The sequence below is a fragment of the Mus pahari genome, chromosome 2 (genome assembly GCF_900095145.1).
Source record: "Mus pahari chromosome 2, PAHARI_EIJ_v1.1, whole genome shotgun sequence".
Classification (NCBI taxonomy): Eukaryota; Metazoa; Chordata; class Mammalia; order Rodentia; family Muridae; genus Mus; species Mus pahari.
The window spans coordinates 75,102,791-75,119,446 of NC_034591.1; the positions used below are offsets into that span (position 1 = coordinate 75,102,791).

A 16,656-nucleotide genomic window follows, 5' to 3' on the forward strand; every position below is an offset into this window, starting at 1 on the left:
TTTTTATTTTATTTTTTATTGATTTAATTTTTATTACTTATAACATGTTCTTGTGGACATGGCATGTAATCCCAAGTGTGCAGAATCCCTGGATATAGGTCCTGAGTCTACATGTCTTCATAAACTCCTCATAAATTAGCTTAATGTCTTGAATGAGTGCAACAATTACTGTTTATTGAATTTTTGTCATGTGGCAGACACTGTGCTAAATCATATCATTTAATAGAGAAAAATTCAATAAGCATCTGTTGACAGAGGAGGACAACAGATGAGAAGCTGGGAAGGGCGGAAAGCTCTCATCACAAAGAGATCCGTGCACGCTGAGGACCTTCTGATCCCTAGACAACCAACGACTGGGCTCTGCCAGACCACCTCCCCTAATGAGAAGGGAAGGAGTGAGTAGGGGTGGAGAAAGACCACACTAAGATCCTACATCTTGGGGAAACAAACGTTTTTGGAGGATAAGGTCTGATAGGAACTACCCGATAAAATTTAAAACTTACTTTTGAAAGTTTTTTTTTCTACTGAAGTCAAGAAATTAAAATTCACATGACCTTTAAATGGACAGTTTTGACCTTGGAGCTTTTAGTTCATTTCTAAGCACCTTCTCTGAGCAGACTGTCGCCTCTAGAGAGTGAAAGGTAAAGAAGCCTTGTCCCCTGAGGACTTCTCACAGGCTACCACCATCTGACGCTGGGCCGGCCAGCTCTGGGGTGAACTCCTGGGTCTGCAGTGGGAATATCTTTCCAGCGGGATGGATTGTGGAGGAGGGAAGCAAGCTAATGAAGGGTAGGCATGATTTCTCCATACTCACTTAGGGAAATGGTATTCCTGGTGGGAGAAAGTTGTCTGACAGGTGTGATACAGTGTATCTCGTTACTCTGACCCACAACCATGGACCACTTCCTCAGGAGCACAAGTAACCCTCATCACTGGTCTCTTCATAGCTCCAGCACTTTCCTGCTGTACCTCCAGACAGGTGCAGCCAAAAGCAAAATTGGGTATACCCTCATTCTCAAGGATGTTTCGGGATTAAGATTGAATGCTATCTATGGTCGCTTGAGTGCTCTCTCAGATAAGAACTTGGGAAGAGCGCCTGGGTAACTGCTTCAGGCCTGCTGCTAGCCAAAGCTGAAATTCCAAAATGAAGCTGCCCCATACCTGTCTCCATCTCCCAGGTGGGTTCATTTCCCAAGATATGAAGATGCCTTGGCAAGTCATTTCAAAACAGCAGAAACTGTAAAACTATAGAGGACAGACCTCTTCAAATGGGAGTTAACTCTGTGGTCAGAAATCTGAGGATACTCCCAGACCCTTCTGTCCCTCCACTCGCTCCTGGTGAACAGTTTGGAGCAAAAGAGCAGAAATAACAACATATCCGGGTTGGGTTTTTTTTTTGTTTTGTTTTTTGTTTGTTTGTTTGTTTGTTTAAACTTTCCAGTGGCAAGATAGATATTCCCTCCCTGCCTGAATCTTGCCTCTGGGACTCTAAACGGACCTTGCCTTAGGCCCTGGAGCTCTCTCCTCTCCTCTCAGCTTTTGTCTTCCTATCCCAGTCCCTGAACTTCTGACTTGGTGGTCTGTGCCTAGATATCAGTTACTCTTTGTCTCTGTGTGCGGCTACTTCCTTAGGTCCTGTCTGACTCCTCTTCCTCCTCTTTCTTATCTCCTCAGTCTGTCTCCATTCGTCTCTACCCATCCATTCTCTCCTAGACTTGTTAACAAAACCTCAGCGAGGAAATCGGTATAATTGAAAGCCGATTTCAGCAGGAACTCCAGCTAAAGCAATAGAGTAGCTGGAACAAGCCACACTCCAGCTCCCCCGCCAGCAGGTCACGGTTTCCAGGGGCTCCCTCCAGCTAGCACCCTCCAACCCAGATTTCCGTGCCCACCCTCTCCCCGGTTAGAATCTGCCACCACCACTGCCACCGCCACCGCCACCGTCACCGCCACTGCCTTGTGTGTGGACGCCAAGAACGGCCGGGGTGCAAAGTTCTCACCGATGGTGAAGCTGTACCCGTCGATGCTGAAAGTGGCGCTCCTACATTTCTTGAAGCCCTCCTTCTTGTGGCTGGTGTCCGTCATGACTCCTGCGTCCCGGGTCCTGGCTTGAGCCCGCGCCCAGCCTCCCTCCGCTGCACTGTCACTGCAGACCCGCGATAGGTACAAGCTGCTCACGCCGGCTGCAGGCACCCAGACCTGGGAGCTAACAACCAAGGCTCCTAGTGAGGCCCCTGCGCCCCCGCCACTGCCCCATCCCGTGCCCGCTGTAGCTGCGATGGCAGGGGGACTGGCGAAGCTGCGTGTGGCTGTGGGCTGGCCCGGGCTGCCGCGCCCCTTCGCGCTCCGCTCTCTGGAGGCTGGGGGAGGTTGGGGAACCCCGAGGGAATGGCGGGGACTGAAGTCGTGTTTCTTCTAGGTATGTTTTCTCTGACAGACTGGAAAGCTCCCCCAAAGCACATCAAGAGATGGAGAAGCCGATACCTCAGCCCTGAGACGCCCAAGTTTACTCCAAACAAGGAAGTAGAGCGATTGCCACGCCCACTTCCTCCCACATTTGTCCCCAGAACTAGCCCTAAGCCCTGATGGTAGTACTTCTCAGCAGTCTCTGACCAGAAGATAATTACCAAAGTAACTCATTTGTGGGTGAGCATTTCTACACAAAAGCCCTACAACGTGCAGTTTACAACCTAAATTAAACAATCTATATCCAGCCGCTGACCCAGCTCCTTTAATTTTGAGTTTGTCAAGTGCATTGGACTCCAGTGTTTGTGACAACGGAAGAAATCTCGAGGAGGATCCTATAGCTAAGTCTCAACTGAGTGAAAAGGAAACCGAGGCACAAGAGGATTTGGGACCCAGAAGACTCGCAAGCCTCTATGTCCCCACACCATGTGTTCCTTGGGTTTTCCAAACATCTAAAAATGATCAAGCTTAGCCAGACACATGTTGGAGATCCACAAAGATCAGAGATGAGTCCCACACGGGGATCCTCTCCCACACCCAAGGAATCCCAGAAGTAAGGTTAAGTCCACCTCATTTGCTGAGCAGGAATTTGTCACAATTAGCAAATTCTCACCAATATTAAGAATCAGGCAAGTGTGTTGCTAGGTAGCTTCAGTTGACTTCAGAAGACAATAGATCGGGGATCTGACAAACCCCTTGAGCCCAGGTTAATTACATCTTGGATATTTAGTCTTTCTTCATTCACCATGTACTTATAAAGAAATCAGTTTGTTGTGTCACAGCATAGCTGGGACTTGAATGGCAAGTTCTCTTAGTGGAATCCTAGAGCCATACTCACTGTGATCGTTTGATGGCAAGATAAATTAATCATAAAACAACAGGTACCACAAACCTCATTTCTCATAGAATTCTCCATCTCTTCACCAGAGCCAGGGCTGCAGCTAAACCCTGCTGGTGCATCCTAGCTGCAGTCCTTTCCGTGTAACAGTCGTGTCTGGAAGATGCAAGTGTGAAAGAAGCTTACAGACCAACCTGAATGTGTGCCCTAGCTCTTCCATCAGTGAAATTAAGATGTGCAGAACCTCCAGACCCCCTGTCTGGTTCTTTCAGTGAGGCTCATATGAGGAAGCATGTCAGACCAGCAACAGCATGGGCATGCATGCTCAGCAAACACTGAGAAAAATTCTCATACATGACAATAACATGTCTGCTTATTATTGCAGCCACTGATTTCATGAGAGGATTTTATATATAACATTATATATAGTATATGTAGATATATACATATATATATACACATATACAATATATGGTGTGTGTATTTGTGTATTTTACATAACAACCACTTAAAGTTTCTAATCACTCTCATTTTCTGCACTTCAAACCTTTAAGTGAAACATCTGTCTTCTTTTCTGCCAGGGAAGGTGCTGAAATGAAGAGCCTGGACAGCTGGGTTAGCATCTCCCATAGTACATTATCTAGGAAAAGAACGCCTAGTGTGGTGGCATTTTTCCCTGAATGAGTGAAATTACAATTATATTTAATCACACTTAACAGAAAAAGCTTCTTGAAATATAATCTATCAAAAATAATAACAATGTGATCATTTCTCTATCCCCTAAGTGTGGTAAAAATAACTTACCTGAACAATTAGAACTGTTTAAAAACTCTTTCTCCCCAGAATTGTTCTCTCCTCTCTCTCTCTCTCTCTCTCTCTCTCTCTCTCTCTCTCTCTCTCTCTCTCTCTCCCTAGTTTTAGATATAGCACACCTACAGAATTACTAAATTCATTGTCTCAATCCTAAAGCAGCCTTGCTCTGTGCAGGGCTCTCACACCAACTAAACCAGACAGAGCTCAATGCTAGCGTTACATAATTCAGGAAAGAATGAGTTTGGGTATGAGAGCAAAAGAAGCACAGATTGTACTTGCTCTATCCTAAGCGCTCTGTCGAGAAATGCATTACAGCAAGGAAAACAAGCCAAGGCAACCAGACAGACACAGGGTCCTCTCTTCTTATAGTCGGAGCAGGTGTCACCAGATGGCTTCTGAAAGCCAGGTCTACCCTGCAAGTTAAAGATGGATATTACATTTTTAAATGGTTTGGCACATTAAGAAAAAAAATGTAAAGAACTCAATTCTCTCTCCATTCTTTTGCAGACTCTGTAGCCTGGCTTTAGATCCTTTTCTCTGAGTTGCCTTGCCTCTAGGAGAAAATGCAACTTCTCCTCCAGCAACTTGATATTCTAAGGCTGGCTAATATTCATAGGAGGCCTCCCCTTCTGTGAGGACAAAAGGGTGAGGGATAGGAAAGGGGAGCAGTAGAGACTGGGAGGGAGGGAGGGAGGAAGGAAGGGAGGGAGGGAAGGAAAACTGTAATCTGTGTAAATATGTTAATTAATGAATGAAAAAATATATATAAAGAACTCAAAAGTTGGAAATGGTGGTGTACACCTGTCATCTCAGCCTTTGGAAAGCTGAGGCAGGAGGATTGCAAGTTTAAGACTAACATTAAAAAGAAAAGAAAAGAAAAGAAAAAAAAAAGACCAAGCTCGTCTTGAATTCATGACAATCCTCCTGCCTCACCTTCCTAAATGCTGGGATTTACAGAGAGGCACTATCATATCTGGGCTGCTCATTGGTTTTTAATTTTTATGTTTCTAGAAAAAGACAAAGTACTACACAGCATTTAGAAACTGTTCTCTGGACTTGCAGAGCTCAGCTTGTTCCAGGGTTTCTTCTACCCCACAAGCAATGCCTTTGCTGTTGGTATTGACCAGGAGTCAGTACCTTCCACTCTGTGTTCTGAGCAGTGCCCTCCTGCTGACTCTCACACACTCATCTTCCATCTTCTGGAGCAGCCCATGCCTTGAACCTGCTCCTGCAGTTAGAACTCTCTTTCTTCCCATTCCTCCTCCAGAGTTCATTTGGAACACAAAATAGGGAGAAAGCTTTCATATACTTGCTCTCATCAGCCCCACCTTTACCACCTTTTACCAAGCTGTCCTTGGAGAGGAGAATCTTACACCTGACTGGATAGAGTTCCAGGGCATTCTTTGAGCCAAACTCAGTATGGCAAAGAGTCTCTGCTGGGCCAGTCTGGCATCTCTGTGAAAGCTAAAAGGGGGCCCTTTTCCCTGGGAAAGCAGCCCAACTTTGGGACAAACTCAGAGCTCAGCGATTGGACTCCAGATTATGGTTTGCTCTTTATATTGAGCCTGCTCTGGGTCCCTGTTCAGAACAGCATCAAAGCCACATTCTGACCTCCAATACTGCCACTCCCATCCACCTGCTGTCCACTTCAGACATTGTTCTCATAGAGCATCCATGAAGTCCTGTCAGAACCTCAGTCTAAGAGCGCCTGATATCTCTCAGTACCCTTCCTGTGCTCTTCCCTGGGTCCAGGCTACCACTGTCTCTTACAGAAACTGTGACAATAACTTCTATCCACCGAGTCAGCTGGCCTTCCTACTCCAAGATATTAACCACCCCAGCATTCAGGGACATCTTTTAAATAATAATAAAAAAATGTTAGTAATGTCCTTTCTCTGCCTAAAAACAGCAATGACCCTTCAGCATTCAGAGCAATTTTTTTTAGAATAAATAAAAAGCTCCTTCCATTATTCCATGAAGCCCTATAGCATCTTAGAAAAAGCTGAAGAATATTTGCAACGTATGCTCTCTCTCGGAGGCAGAAGATGCTTTTAATGGGAAGTAGAAGCTATCATGAAAGTAGTTGGATGCCCAGGACGGCAAAGCTATTGCTGTGGGTACCTGACACTTCCTCCCCTGATCTAATGCAGAGGGTCTCCCCACCTGATTCCTGGCTTGTTCAAGGGCTTAGAGTAGACAAACTCCATAAACTCTTCCCACTTCCAACCTCCTGGAGAGGATTCAGACACTGTGGTTCCTGGGAATCAAGAGAAAGAGTTCTGGCATCTATTGAAGACCTCGTTTCAACTCCTTGGTTAGTCTGCTCAGCTAACCTCTACCTCTATACCAAGCAGTTAAAAGGGCCTGAGAATCCTTCCCTGGGTCCTCTACAGCTAGCTTATAAAAGAAGGAAGCCAAAAGAGGTGGTGGGCCATGTGGAAGGATTTTTAAGGTGTAAGTATGAAAGAATCATTGTCCCCTACCACCACATTCCAATAACCAGAAATTAGTCATATCATTCCCAGGAAACCACAAGTTGTTCTGGGAAATTAAGGTTGGAGGAAAATGTTTTGTAAACACATCCTTTGAAACCCTATCCTTTCCACCCTGTTGACTGAATTTGACTTTTAACTTACCAGGTGGAGTGGTTAACCCAAGAGCTTAACCCAAGAGCTGAGAAAATGATCTTACCCCAAGCCAGAGTTTAAACTTTGAATTTTAAATCCAGACTCCCAGAACCAAAACACCTGATGCACATCTTAATATAAATTGAAATCTATTTTTTCTTGTTTAATTAAAAAAAAGAGTCTTTTCTATGTGGCCTATTACTGGTGAATCATATAAAGAGCTGTAACACTGCATTATAGCCTTGACCTTAGAAGGAAAGCCGGAGATGTAATTAATTTAATGGCTGTATAGTGCATCATCTAATGACATGCACTTTTCCTTTTGTAACTAGAAAACGTGTGTGTGTGTGTGTGTGTGTGTGCATACACAAAAGTGCCAGATTGTGAAAAAGGCAAAGAAATCAGTAGAGAGAGGGTCAGTATATAACCTTTCGTAAATCAGGGAAGGCCTCCAAAGATGTGTGTCAAAAATCTGGAGAGCAGGGGATTGGAGCATCCAAGGTCGAAACCTGTGTGGTCCCTTGTGGATAAAGCCTGTAAACATTTGCACTCAGTCCCAGGGGAGGGAGCTCCATTTCTTGAATGTCCAGCCTCTGTCAGGCCCCTTTCGCCAGGCTCTGTGCTGAGCAACACCTGAATCTCATTTCAAGCCTCCGATTACAAAGAAGGAGGATTTTATAGTGAGATTTTCTCAGTATGGTGCAGAACTCTCTGGAGAGGGTAACTCACTTCAGTGGCAACCTTGGCAACAGAATTATCAAGGGCACCAGGAGGCTGGAAACCAAAGAGCAAAGGTGAACAGGCAGTCAAAGGGGGATTGCTGACACAGAGTAAACTTTGGTACCTGCCAGAAAGCCTTCTAACAGATACGTTCTCCTGTATCAGTTGTTCACTGGCAACTAAATTGATCTAAAACTTTCTTCCAAGTTAGTGATTCATCTTAAACCAGATAGCAAATGTATTCCTTAATTACTAGCACACTTTTCTACATTGGGTGTGATTTCTGATGATGGTGGCGGTAATAGGAATGCTGATATTTGGAAGCAAATGTCAGAACAAAAAGTGAAGGGAAAAGAACAAACTATAAAATAAGCTACAGTAATTTCAACTATTTTTAAAATGCATTTAAGAAAAACAGAAAGGTGAGAGAAAGTTACCCGGAAAGTGCGAAAGTAAGCCAGGAAGAAAAACTTTGTAGTTATAGTCCAGCCTCCCCTGGATCAAATGTGGCAGACAGACAGTTCTCTCTCTCTCTCTCTCTCTCTCTCTCTCTCTCTCTCTCTCTCTCTCTCCTGTGTGTATGTATTTACCTGCTTAGAGCTTCACAAATATTTAAATTGAAATTTTTAAAAGGGAAGGAAACAGGAGGGAAGGAGGGAGGAATGAAATCAGGGTGGTACTGGTATCTACAGTTAGGTGCTAGAACTGTAGCTAACTTGGATTCTGAGAGCCAGAGAGTTCAAGCTTGTCCTAATTCCTATAAACACAAACAGGCTTTGCTCTGGTGGCTTCCCTCACAGAAACATTAACTATAGTTTGGTTTCTTTTTGATGTATTGTTTTGGCTTGAATCTCAAATATCCTCCACAGGCTTCTGTTTTCTGTTTTAAACAATTGGTTCCCAGCTTGTGGCTCTATTTTGGAGGTGGCACCTAACTGGCTTCACTGGTTCCAAGAGTAGCCCTTGAAGGTTAAACTCACCTCTGACTCCAGCCTGATTTGTCTTTTTTCTGGACCTGTCCTGAGGAAACTCGGCCATACTCCTGCTACCATGATGAACTGAAATGCCTCAAAAACTATGGGTCAAAATAAACCCTTTCCTCCCTGAAGTTGCTCCTGCGGCATATTTGGTCACAGTGACAGAAAAGATGGCAGAAAAGTAAATAACACATGTGTCCTACCATACTCAAATAGATATAGTTATCCACTTAGAGAGACCTAAATTACTTCTGATATTGATTTTGCTCTAAGTAAAATGTATTCTGTCACAATTGTATCCATGTAGATAATGTATTCTGATCACTCTTGCTCCATACCCTCTCCTCTCTCCCTTCCATCCCATAAACTCTCACTCCTCTCTACTCTCTACAAGTCCCTTTCCCATGATCACATCTTTTTGCTTTAGGTTATGTCCTTCCGAGTTTACCCAGGGCTATATACATCTTGGCCTTACCAGTGGGTACACAATTAAAGACCATAAGCACACCTCCCCAGCATCTGTCACTAGCCCCTCTTCCATCCTCATGACTGATTATTCACAGGCTCAGTCATATGCACTCCCAGCAAAGGCAACTGCAGTTGCTATGAGTTTGTGATGTCTAGAAGGCAGCGCTTCCCAGTCTTACACTCTACCATGTATCTTTTATATTGTTCCCATTCACTCTTCTTTAATGTTCTCTAAGTCTTAGAAGTAGTGATCCAACTGTCCTTCTTAGGACTGGGCTCTCTCTCTCTCTCTCTCTCTCTCTCTCTCTCACACACACACACACACACACACACACACACACACACATTCTCAGCCCCTTGAGCTTGAGTTCTCTCCATTCACTATCATTCATTGCCAAGAGAGGTTTCTCTAATCAAGACTGAGGGAAGATTTGTCTATAGACATAAACATAAGTATTTCAAAGGCATTTTGATTCCATGTCAAAAATAGCAAAATAAAAGTGGTGAGCTTCATTCTAGCATCTGTGACCTCCCAGGCATGAACTTTTGAGCAGATTTGTTTGAAGTGTCAGGCATGGATTTCCTCCTCAAATCCTGTCAGAGAGTGTGACTGGTTGTTACACAACATTCATGACACCTTTGCAATATCTTGCCTAGCACATTGGAATGTAGCTTTCAGGGGTCACAAGTACATAAGATTATTGATGACTTTTCTAATCCCATAGCCTGCATAGAAGCTCTGCCACTATATACAGTAGCCAGAAGGGAGGGAGCTTATAGCTCGCCTCTGGCTTGATTTCTCTAGGTCCTGGAACAGTAGTGTATTCTGCAGTAGGATCTTACCATCAAGTCAATAGCAATAGTATGAAGACCGTCTGGGGTCTTTCTAACCAACAAATTATAGGGAGGGAAATACCTCACCTCCGACACCAACATGTTCATTTGATCAACCATGGCTTCTGATACTGGCATTATGCACCCATGGATAGTATTTTGTAACACACTCTTTTCAATAGAGTTACGAATCAGAGGACAACTTTCAGGACTCAGTTCTCTCCCTCTACAGCAGGATTTAGGAACTGAACTCAGACTGTCAGGCCTGCACATATCTGTGTGGCAACTTGTACCTGCTGAACAATCTCACCACCCTCAAGTATTATTCTTAATTAGCTTATAGAGTAGTCGTCTATGTCTTCTTTTTATATCCTTAGTTTTGGTGCCTAACCCCAAACCTCCTTCTTTCTTTTGTCTTCCCATCACCTGCTCAATTTAAACCCTACCACTCCAGCGTTTTCCCCACATTTTATAAAGTAAACTAAATATTAAGCTAATCCATCCTAAGCCAGATCAACATGTGTTCCCACTAGAGCATGTAAGTTTCTCAGAGTTTATAATTAGTTTGTCCTTTGATGTATATCAGATAGGTAGAACGATTCATAACCCTATGTAAGTGGTAAATAAATACTTGCTGAATGAATGAATATATGAATATTCTGTTCTGGCATTTGGTTTAAAGACACATGTAAGGGTTAAGAATAAGTGGTGAAATGCTTGCCCAGCCTTTACAAGACCTCAGATTAAATCCCTAGCATTGTGAGAAAGAAAACAAGGAAGACACACAGAAATGAGTGTGTTAGAGCTCCATGTCAGACATGTTCTAACCATCCTCCATGCGTCGGGATAAGACTGTCCATAGTTAGCACATTTGTCATCTGCACACATCAGATTCCTATTTTCCGGGGGTAGGGGCGTCTCTCATTCCTCCCCATTACATCACTACCTAATGGAAACATTTGGCTGCCTCGTCAACACCGTGTGACACCCTGTGTCAGTGACTAACAAAATATTAAGTGTGCGTGTTCACCATACAAGGTAAGCTAGTACTAAAAGCAACAGACTGCAAACTTCTGTGATTGAAGTTTGAAATTACGATCATGAATTACAAATTCTTACTGTGTGGGGAAATCAGAGTGTCTGTGCTGACAAGATGACTGAAATCTTAGAGTCACAAGCAAATTCCTCCAGATGTTGATTACACTTCTGCCCCAAAAAACTTTGCCAGAGAATCAGGGAGTGTATTATCATGACAAAAGAAAGTAGTTATGGTTGGCAGCAGGTGGGAGTCTCAAAGGTGTAGCACAGAGATGTGTTTGTCAGGTATGTAAGTTACCAGAATGTACTTCTCCCGTTGTGATACGTGCTTGCACATACATTTGGGAACCAACTTTCTTTCACAATGCCTCTCAAGTCAGCAGAAACAATCTGTGAAAGCAGAATTTGAGTTGCTTCCCTTTGTCTTCCTTATGGTCTCAGGGCCATCCTTCAAAGCAATGGGTTTAAATGTAGTCAGCACTCCGCATACACTTATAAGAACAGACTAAAATACACACCACAGTGAGCATGAACTTACAGAACTAATTCAAACTCTTGGCAACCCAAGCAGATCACAGGTAAATAGAGATGTACAGAATACAGAGATGTAAGACACATTTCTGAAAGAACACAAATCAGAAAAGAGTAAAACAGGCATTGGTTCAATGAGAATGAAATGATGTGGGAAGAGCCAGTTCCCTCTGAGATTTCCTTCATCAGCAATTGCTGCCTGTCCTATGGTTCTGTTTGGGGCTCAGAAATTGATGCTGCTGACTGAAGCACTCTCTTTCCTCTTCCTGGTTTGTCTCTCACCATGGGTTCTCCTTGATTAAAAGGTACCAGAAGCAGTTCTCTGCCTCCCAGTCTCCTGTCTCTCACTACGAATTCTTTGATCAAGTCATGGGAACTGGGATTCTTCTTCCTCGGAATTGATTATAGAAACCAGGAGTCCTTTTCCTCAGGGCTACTAATACAATCTAAGAATCCACACCTTAACTTGCCCTGGACTTTCTGTGCAAGAGTTGACCAAAGTTAGTTTCTCTAACTTTCCTGCCTGATAGTGTCTTATGACCCTGATGACAGAACAATTTTACTTATACCAGGAAGGAAGGAAAGAAGGAAGGCTGCACGGAAGTTCCCAGAAGCATCTAAATGAACAGTGTGAGCACAGACCATTCCCTCAGTCTACTGTCAGTTTATAGGTCCAGTCATATTTTCACATGATTTCCTATGCTTCATCCAACCAATGCATTAAAAAAAATGGATAACTGACCCTGTTTTTCTGAGTCTTTACTTAAAGCCTCTTGTGTTTATGTAAACTACTTATCATGTGTTTTCCCCTGTGGATATTTCTGTTGTCATTTTCTTTCGGCAGAGTCAAATACGTTTGTTTCAGAAGTAAAACCTGGACTTTCTTCATTAGCCACTACGCTAGACTCTTCTACCTATAAAGCCTCTTTAGTCCACAACATTCCCATATCATACACAAGGAATCCTAGGCCAGTGTCCCTAAGGTGGCCAGTGTCCCTAAGGTGGTGGTAAGCTCTGCACACAGCCAGGTCCACACCCTCCCTGGCTCCATCACTGTCTTCTGAGATGGAATAAGTTTTCAAATACCCTCACCAAACAGCCCTTCCATACACTCAAACTTTTTTCAACTTTTTCCTTTTGAAATAAAGGCCAGAGAGATAAATAAGCATGAAAGAAATGAGTCCAGGTTGGAGACCAGAAGCTAGCTCCCATTCCTTTCCCATCCACTCCTACCCAGAGACAGAACTGCAGCTCGGAACTTTGTTGCCTTTCTATGGAGGGAGGCCTGAGGTGCCAGCAAGCCTCCCCACTACTCATCTCCTCAAGCACATCGGGTGGACTTGGTCACATCTCCAGCATGATATGGAACCCTGGAAATGGCCACTCTCAGTGCCCTGCCACACAATTGGAGAAAACCTAAAGCATTAGGAGACTCACCCAGGAGCCAGCAGTCATGAAGGATACCTCCCCCTGGTAGCCATGTGGGCCTCCTAGCCTTTCTCAAAAGATTTCTTCTAAGGAAATGGATAGAGATACAGCTGTCTGGGGGAACTGAGAGGAAAGAAAGGGAGAAAAGGCGGGGGTGGGGGGGTGGGGGGGTTACCCAGGGGCCAGAGTGAAAAGCACAAGTCAGCCTGCTGGGTCAGGCAGGCTCAGAGCCAAAGGGACCAAAGGGACGTCTTTCTTCTCTGCCTTTGGTCGTTCACAGTCCTGATGGGCTAACCCACAACCAAACAGATAATACAGTTCTCATAAGACAAAGGGCAGCTCAGGATGTGACCGGAGCCAGGCCTGAGGGCTGCTGGTCCAGCAGGCCATTTCCTGACACAAAGATAACATTTGCATTTTTCTCCTTTGCAGATAAGAGTGGTAAGAGGCAAGAGAAAGTTCTCGTTCTCTCTCTCTCTCTCTCTCTCTCTCTGTGTGTGTGTGTGTGTGTGTGTGTGTTCCCCTCTTTGGTTTAATTGATGTCACTTCTGCCTCAGCCAGGACCACATAATTTTCATCCCATTAATGCGTGGATGGCATCAAAAGATAACAAATATTTTCAAGCATCCTGAAATGCATGACATTGGCCTCTGCCTGTTTCCTCAGGGGAACCAACCATCCTTCATGTGGTTGCTGTTAGCACCAAATGAATTCAGTGTGAATAGCGCTTAGGTCAATGTTTGGCACATGGTAAATGCTCAATAAATACCAGTATAATGATGCCAGACCAGCTATGCTGATTTTACGTAATACTCATTGCAGTAAACGTTCATGCAGGTCATTTGACAGAGTAGCCTGAAAGAGTGGAAAATTTTACAGAAAAACAAAAAACCAAGATAGGGTCAGAAGGCGAAATAGATAGCACTAGTGATCACAGCTAGTGTGGTTAGTCTGTTACAGCATCCACCCGAGCCATCCGAGCTAGGACTAATGTGCACATAGTGTACTCATCAGGGAACCAAACCCCTTCTCTCCAAGCTCCAAATGGAGTCACCAAGTTCCCCCTACAAACATTCCCTGAACCATCTCTGCCCACAGCATGGAGGACCACATTCTGGAAAACAGACTCTTCCCTCTCGTCTCCCACCCGCTTGTTGCTCATTGGCCAGAGCACACACACAGCTGAGCTTACAGCAGTACCAGAGGTGAGTGGTGAGCGACAGGCACGTGACAGCAAGACCCCACAGTACACAACACATGACAGTGACTTCCCAGGAAGGCAGCAGACACACACGGAAGGGCACATCAGGAATAAGGGGCACGTGGACGTTGATGTAAACAGTGGGTCTTCTCAGGCTGGAGGCCCCGTTTTCACTTCTCACCAGGAGAGAAGGAGGCATGAGAATAAATACATGCAAGAAGTCAGGATGCAATTGCTCATGAGGACATTAAGATGTCCCACTGGGTATAGACACCATCTCTCAAAAATGAGATCTCACAAAGCCCCTTGATGCGTGGCCCAAACGCCTGCAGGGAAGGCAACACCGCTCAATGCTAGGAGCTTGGGAACCAGCGGATGACAGGGAGCTTCCTTAGGACCCGGCTTGCCCAGCACCAAAGAACAGAGAGACTAAGGCAACGTAACAAGGACTCCAGACCTTGCTCCACAGCACCTGCAGCTGCCACCAATCCATGTGTCCCTGGTTTTCATTACTCTGTTAGGCTGCTTCAAGCTCAGAGTTAGGAAGGACATCTGGAGAATTTGGAAACGTGGCCTACTTACCTTGTTCTCCTGCAGGTGGCTGTTTCTCTGGGGCGTCTGTCTGAGTGTTCAACTCTTCTGTCTTCCCAGTGCCAGTCTCTATGGCAAAGAAAAGATACAGGGTCGGTGGGCAGCTGTGGTAGCCAGAGCACCCCCCATGGTGGTCTTTCTCGGGCGTCCAATACAGCTGTCTAGTCTGTCTGCCAGACTCTCGCCCTTCCCAGGCCCTCGAAGCAGGACCTCTACAGTCTCTTTGCCTTTGTACCCAGTGTGCTCACTGTCCCCTTGGTGTTACAGACCTTTGCCTGCCTGCATAATACATAGGAGGGCTGTCGTCAAGTGGGTGGTGGGCAAGCCATCCCTGAAAAGGGAACAGGCGAAGAAAGTCAAGGGAGCCTCCTTCAAAGTTCCAAAAGGCTTCCACGTGACACAGGTTTCTACATCACAAGGGTGCTGGTGTGGAGGAAGAATGGAAGTGCAGGCCACGCTCTGCATATAAACTCCTTTGCCATAACCCGGTGGATAGAAGGACTACAGTTTTTGAAGTAGACAATCTTTTGGGGTTTTTTTGTTTGTTAGTTTGTTTGTTTGTTTACTTATTATTGGCTCTTTGTGAATTCATATCATGTACCTCATGCCTACTCATCTCTCCCACACTCACACATGGGGCTGGCTTGCCTGCACCTCGGCCACCAGGGTCAGCTCTTGTGCTGTCTGGCAAGGTGCAGGGCCCACTCTACCAAGTGCTGCAGTGGGTGAGGGGCAGGACCAGCCAGTTCTCCTGCTCACCTGTTACAGTGGGGGGAGGAAGGTATCTCTTCCCATCCATGTCACCGCATGGGAGACAAATGGTATGGCCGGCTCTCCCATGCCTGTGCCTTCATTACCAGCACACCTGAAACTCCCCAAACGTACAGGGCCACTCTCAAGTCCTGTAGCTGGCTAGGGACAAGGTCAGCTCTCCTGATCTCATGTCTCCAAGGCCGGCTCTCCCACAATGCCCCGATGAGGGGCGAGGCAAGTCTTACACAGCTCTCAGACATGAACAAGTCCCTGGGTGACAGTTTAGACCAGGAACAGGTGCCTGGACGTTGGTGGTAACAGACTCCTGCTGCTGCAGGGCCATGAACCCAGACATGGTCCCTGTGACAGCAGAGGCCAGGACCCCACCATGGTCCTTCATGGCCTTGCTGGTTGTTCATATCAGGCTGTTCCTCACTACCCTCCAGCCTTGGTCCTGCCTCTCTTCATTCTTCCCCCACGCTTCTGCTTTTCTTTCTCTTCCGTTTCTCCACCACTTACTTGCTTCTCTCAGTGGCACCTGGGGGTCTCTGACTGTCTAAGGTTGTCTCAGGAGTGGTCTCTGGAGTGCTATGCCCTCTTGTGCATTATGGGTATCAGACAGGGGTCATATCAGGGATAGTCTGCTCCCCTAGGCCTGTACAACACTCAACTGGTGGTCATCTTAGGTGAGCTCCCTGTCTGGGTCCCGTGACGGTGATCTAGTGGTCATCTCCCGCTTGCTTTTCACTTGACCCACCCAGGTGGTCCCTCGTGAGAGTTGTTTGTCTTGGGCTCACTCCAGCCTGGGGCCTGTGGTCCTAGGAGGGGTTCCTCTAATCTTCTGCTTGTTCCTCATCCCCGGAGACAGTGCAGGCCTGCCTGGTGCCGTAATGGAGGTCCTCTCAGGCTCGCTTCTTTCAGGATATGTTAAGCTACTTATTCAGATGTTCACAGATCAGAACACTGAACATACACACAGCCTCTCTCCTCTTGGCCACCTACTGACGCCCATGCGACACAGCAGCCACACCTGCAATTCCTCTAGGGACAAGGGACAAGCAACCTTAAGGAGGATAAGTAACATAATTAAGCTTCCAACCAAGGCCACGATGTCATAAGCATTAGAAATTGAACACGACTTCCAGCAGACCTAACACATGGTCTTCCTTTCCCACAACAACCTTTCTAGGTGTGCAGTCGGGAAAGCTAAGAAAGGAATACTAAAGTGAATACGTTCCAAGAGACATGTTTCTGAAGTTAGTATGTAGTATATCAACTTTATGTGATTTAAAACTTGTAGGGATGTGATTTAAAACTAGGGATGGGCCCAGGCTGACCCGGCACCGGCACCTGTCCCCGCCCGAGGAGGGG

The 16,656-nt window shown here is 45.5% G+C and overlaps 1 protein-coding gene and 1 non-coding gene across 5 annotated transcripts in view; both read right to left on the reverse strand.

Moving 5' to 3' along the window:
* Positions 1-14,594, reverse strand: part of Pde1c (phosphodiesterase 1C) — a 446,341-nt gene extending 431,747 nt beyond the window's left edge. For 3 of the 4 annotated variants that reach the window (XM_021191845.2, XM_029534983.1, XM_029534985.1), the window contains exon 1: positions 2,001-2,183. In XM_021191845.2, the coding sequence (XP_021047504.1) occupies positions 2,001-2,085 (85 nt within the window). In that variant the 5' untranslated portion in view covers positions 2,086-2,183. Of the gene's footprint in view, positions 1-2,000; positions 2,184-14,523 lie in introns of those variants that run through there. The other variant, XM_029534988.1, reaches the window with a different exon arrangement.
* Positions 14,595-16,208: 1,614 nt separating this feature from the next.
* Positions 16,209-16,337, reverse strand: LOC115063493. Its single transcript, XR_003843365.1, has one exon. It is a non-coding gene; the product is annotated as a small nucleolar RNA SNORA17 (small nucleolar RNA).
* Between the last annotated feature and the right edge of the window lie 319 nt (positions 16,338-16,656).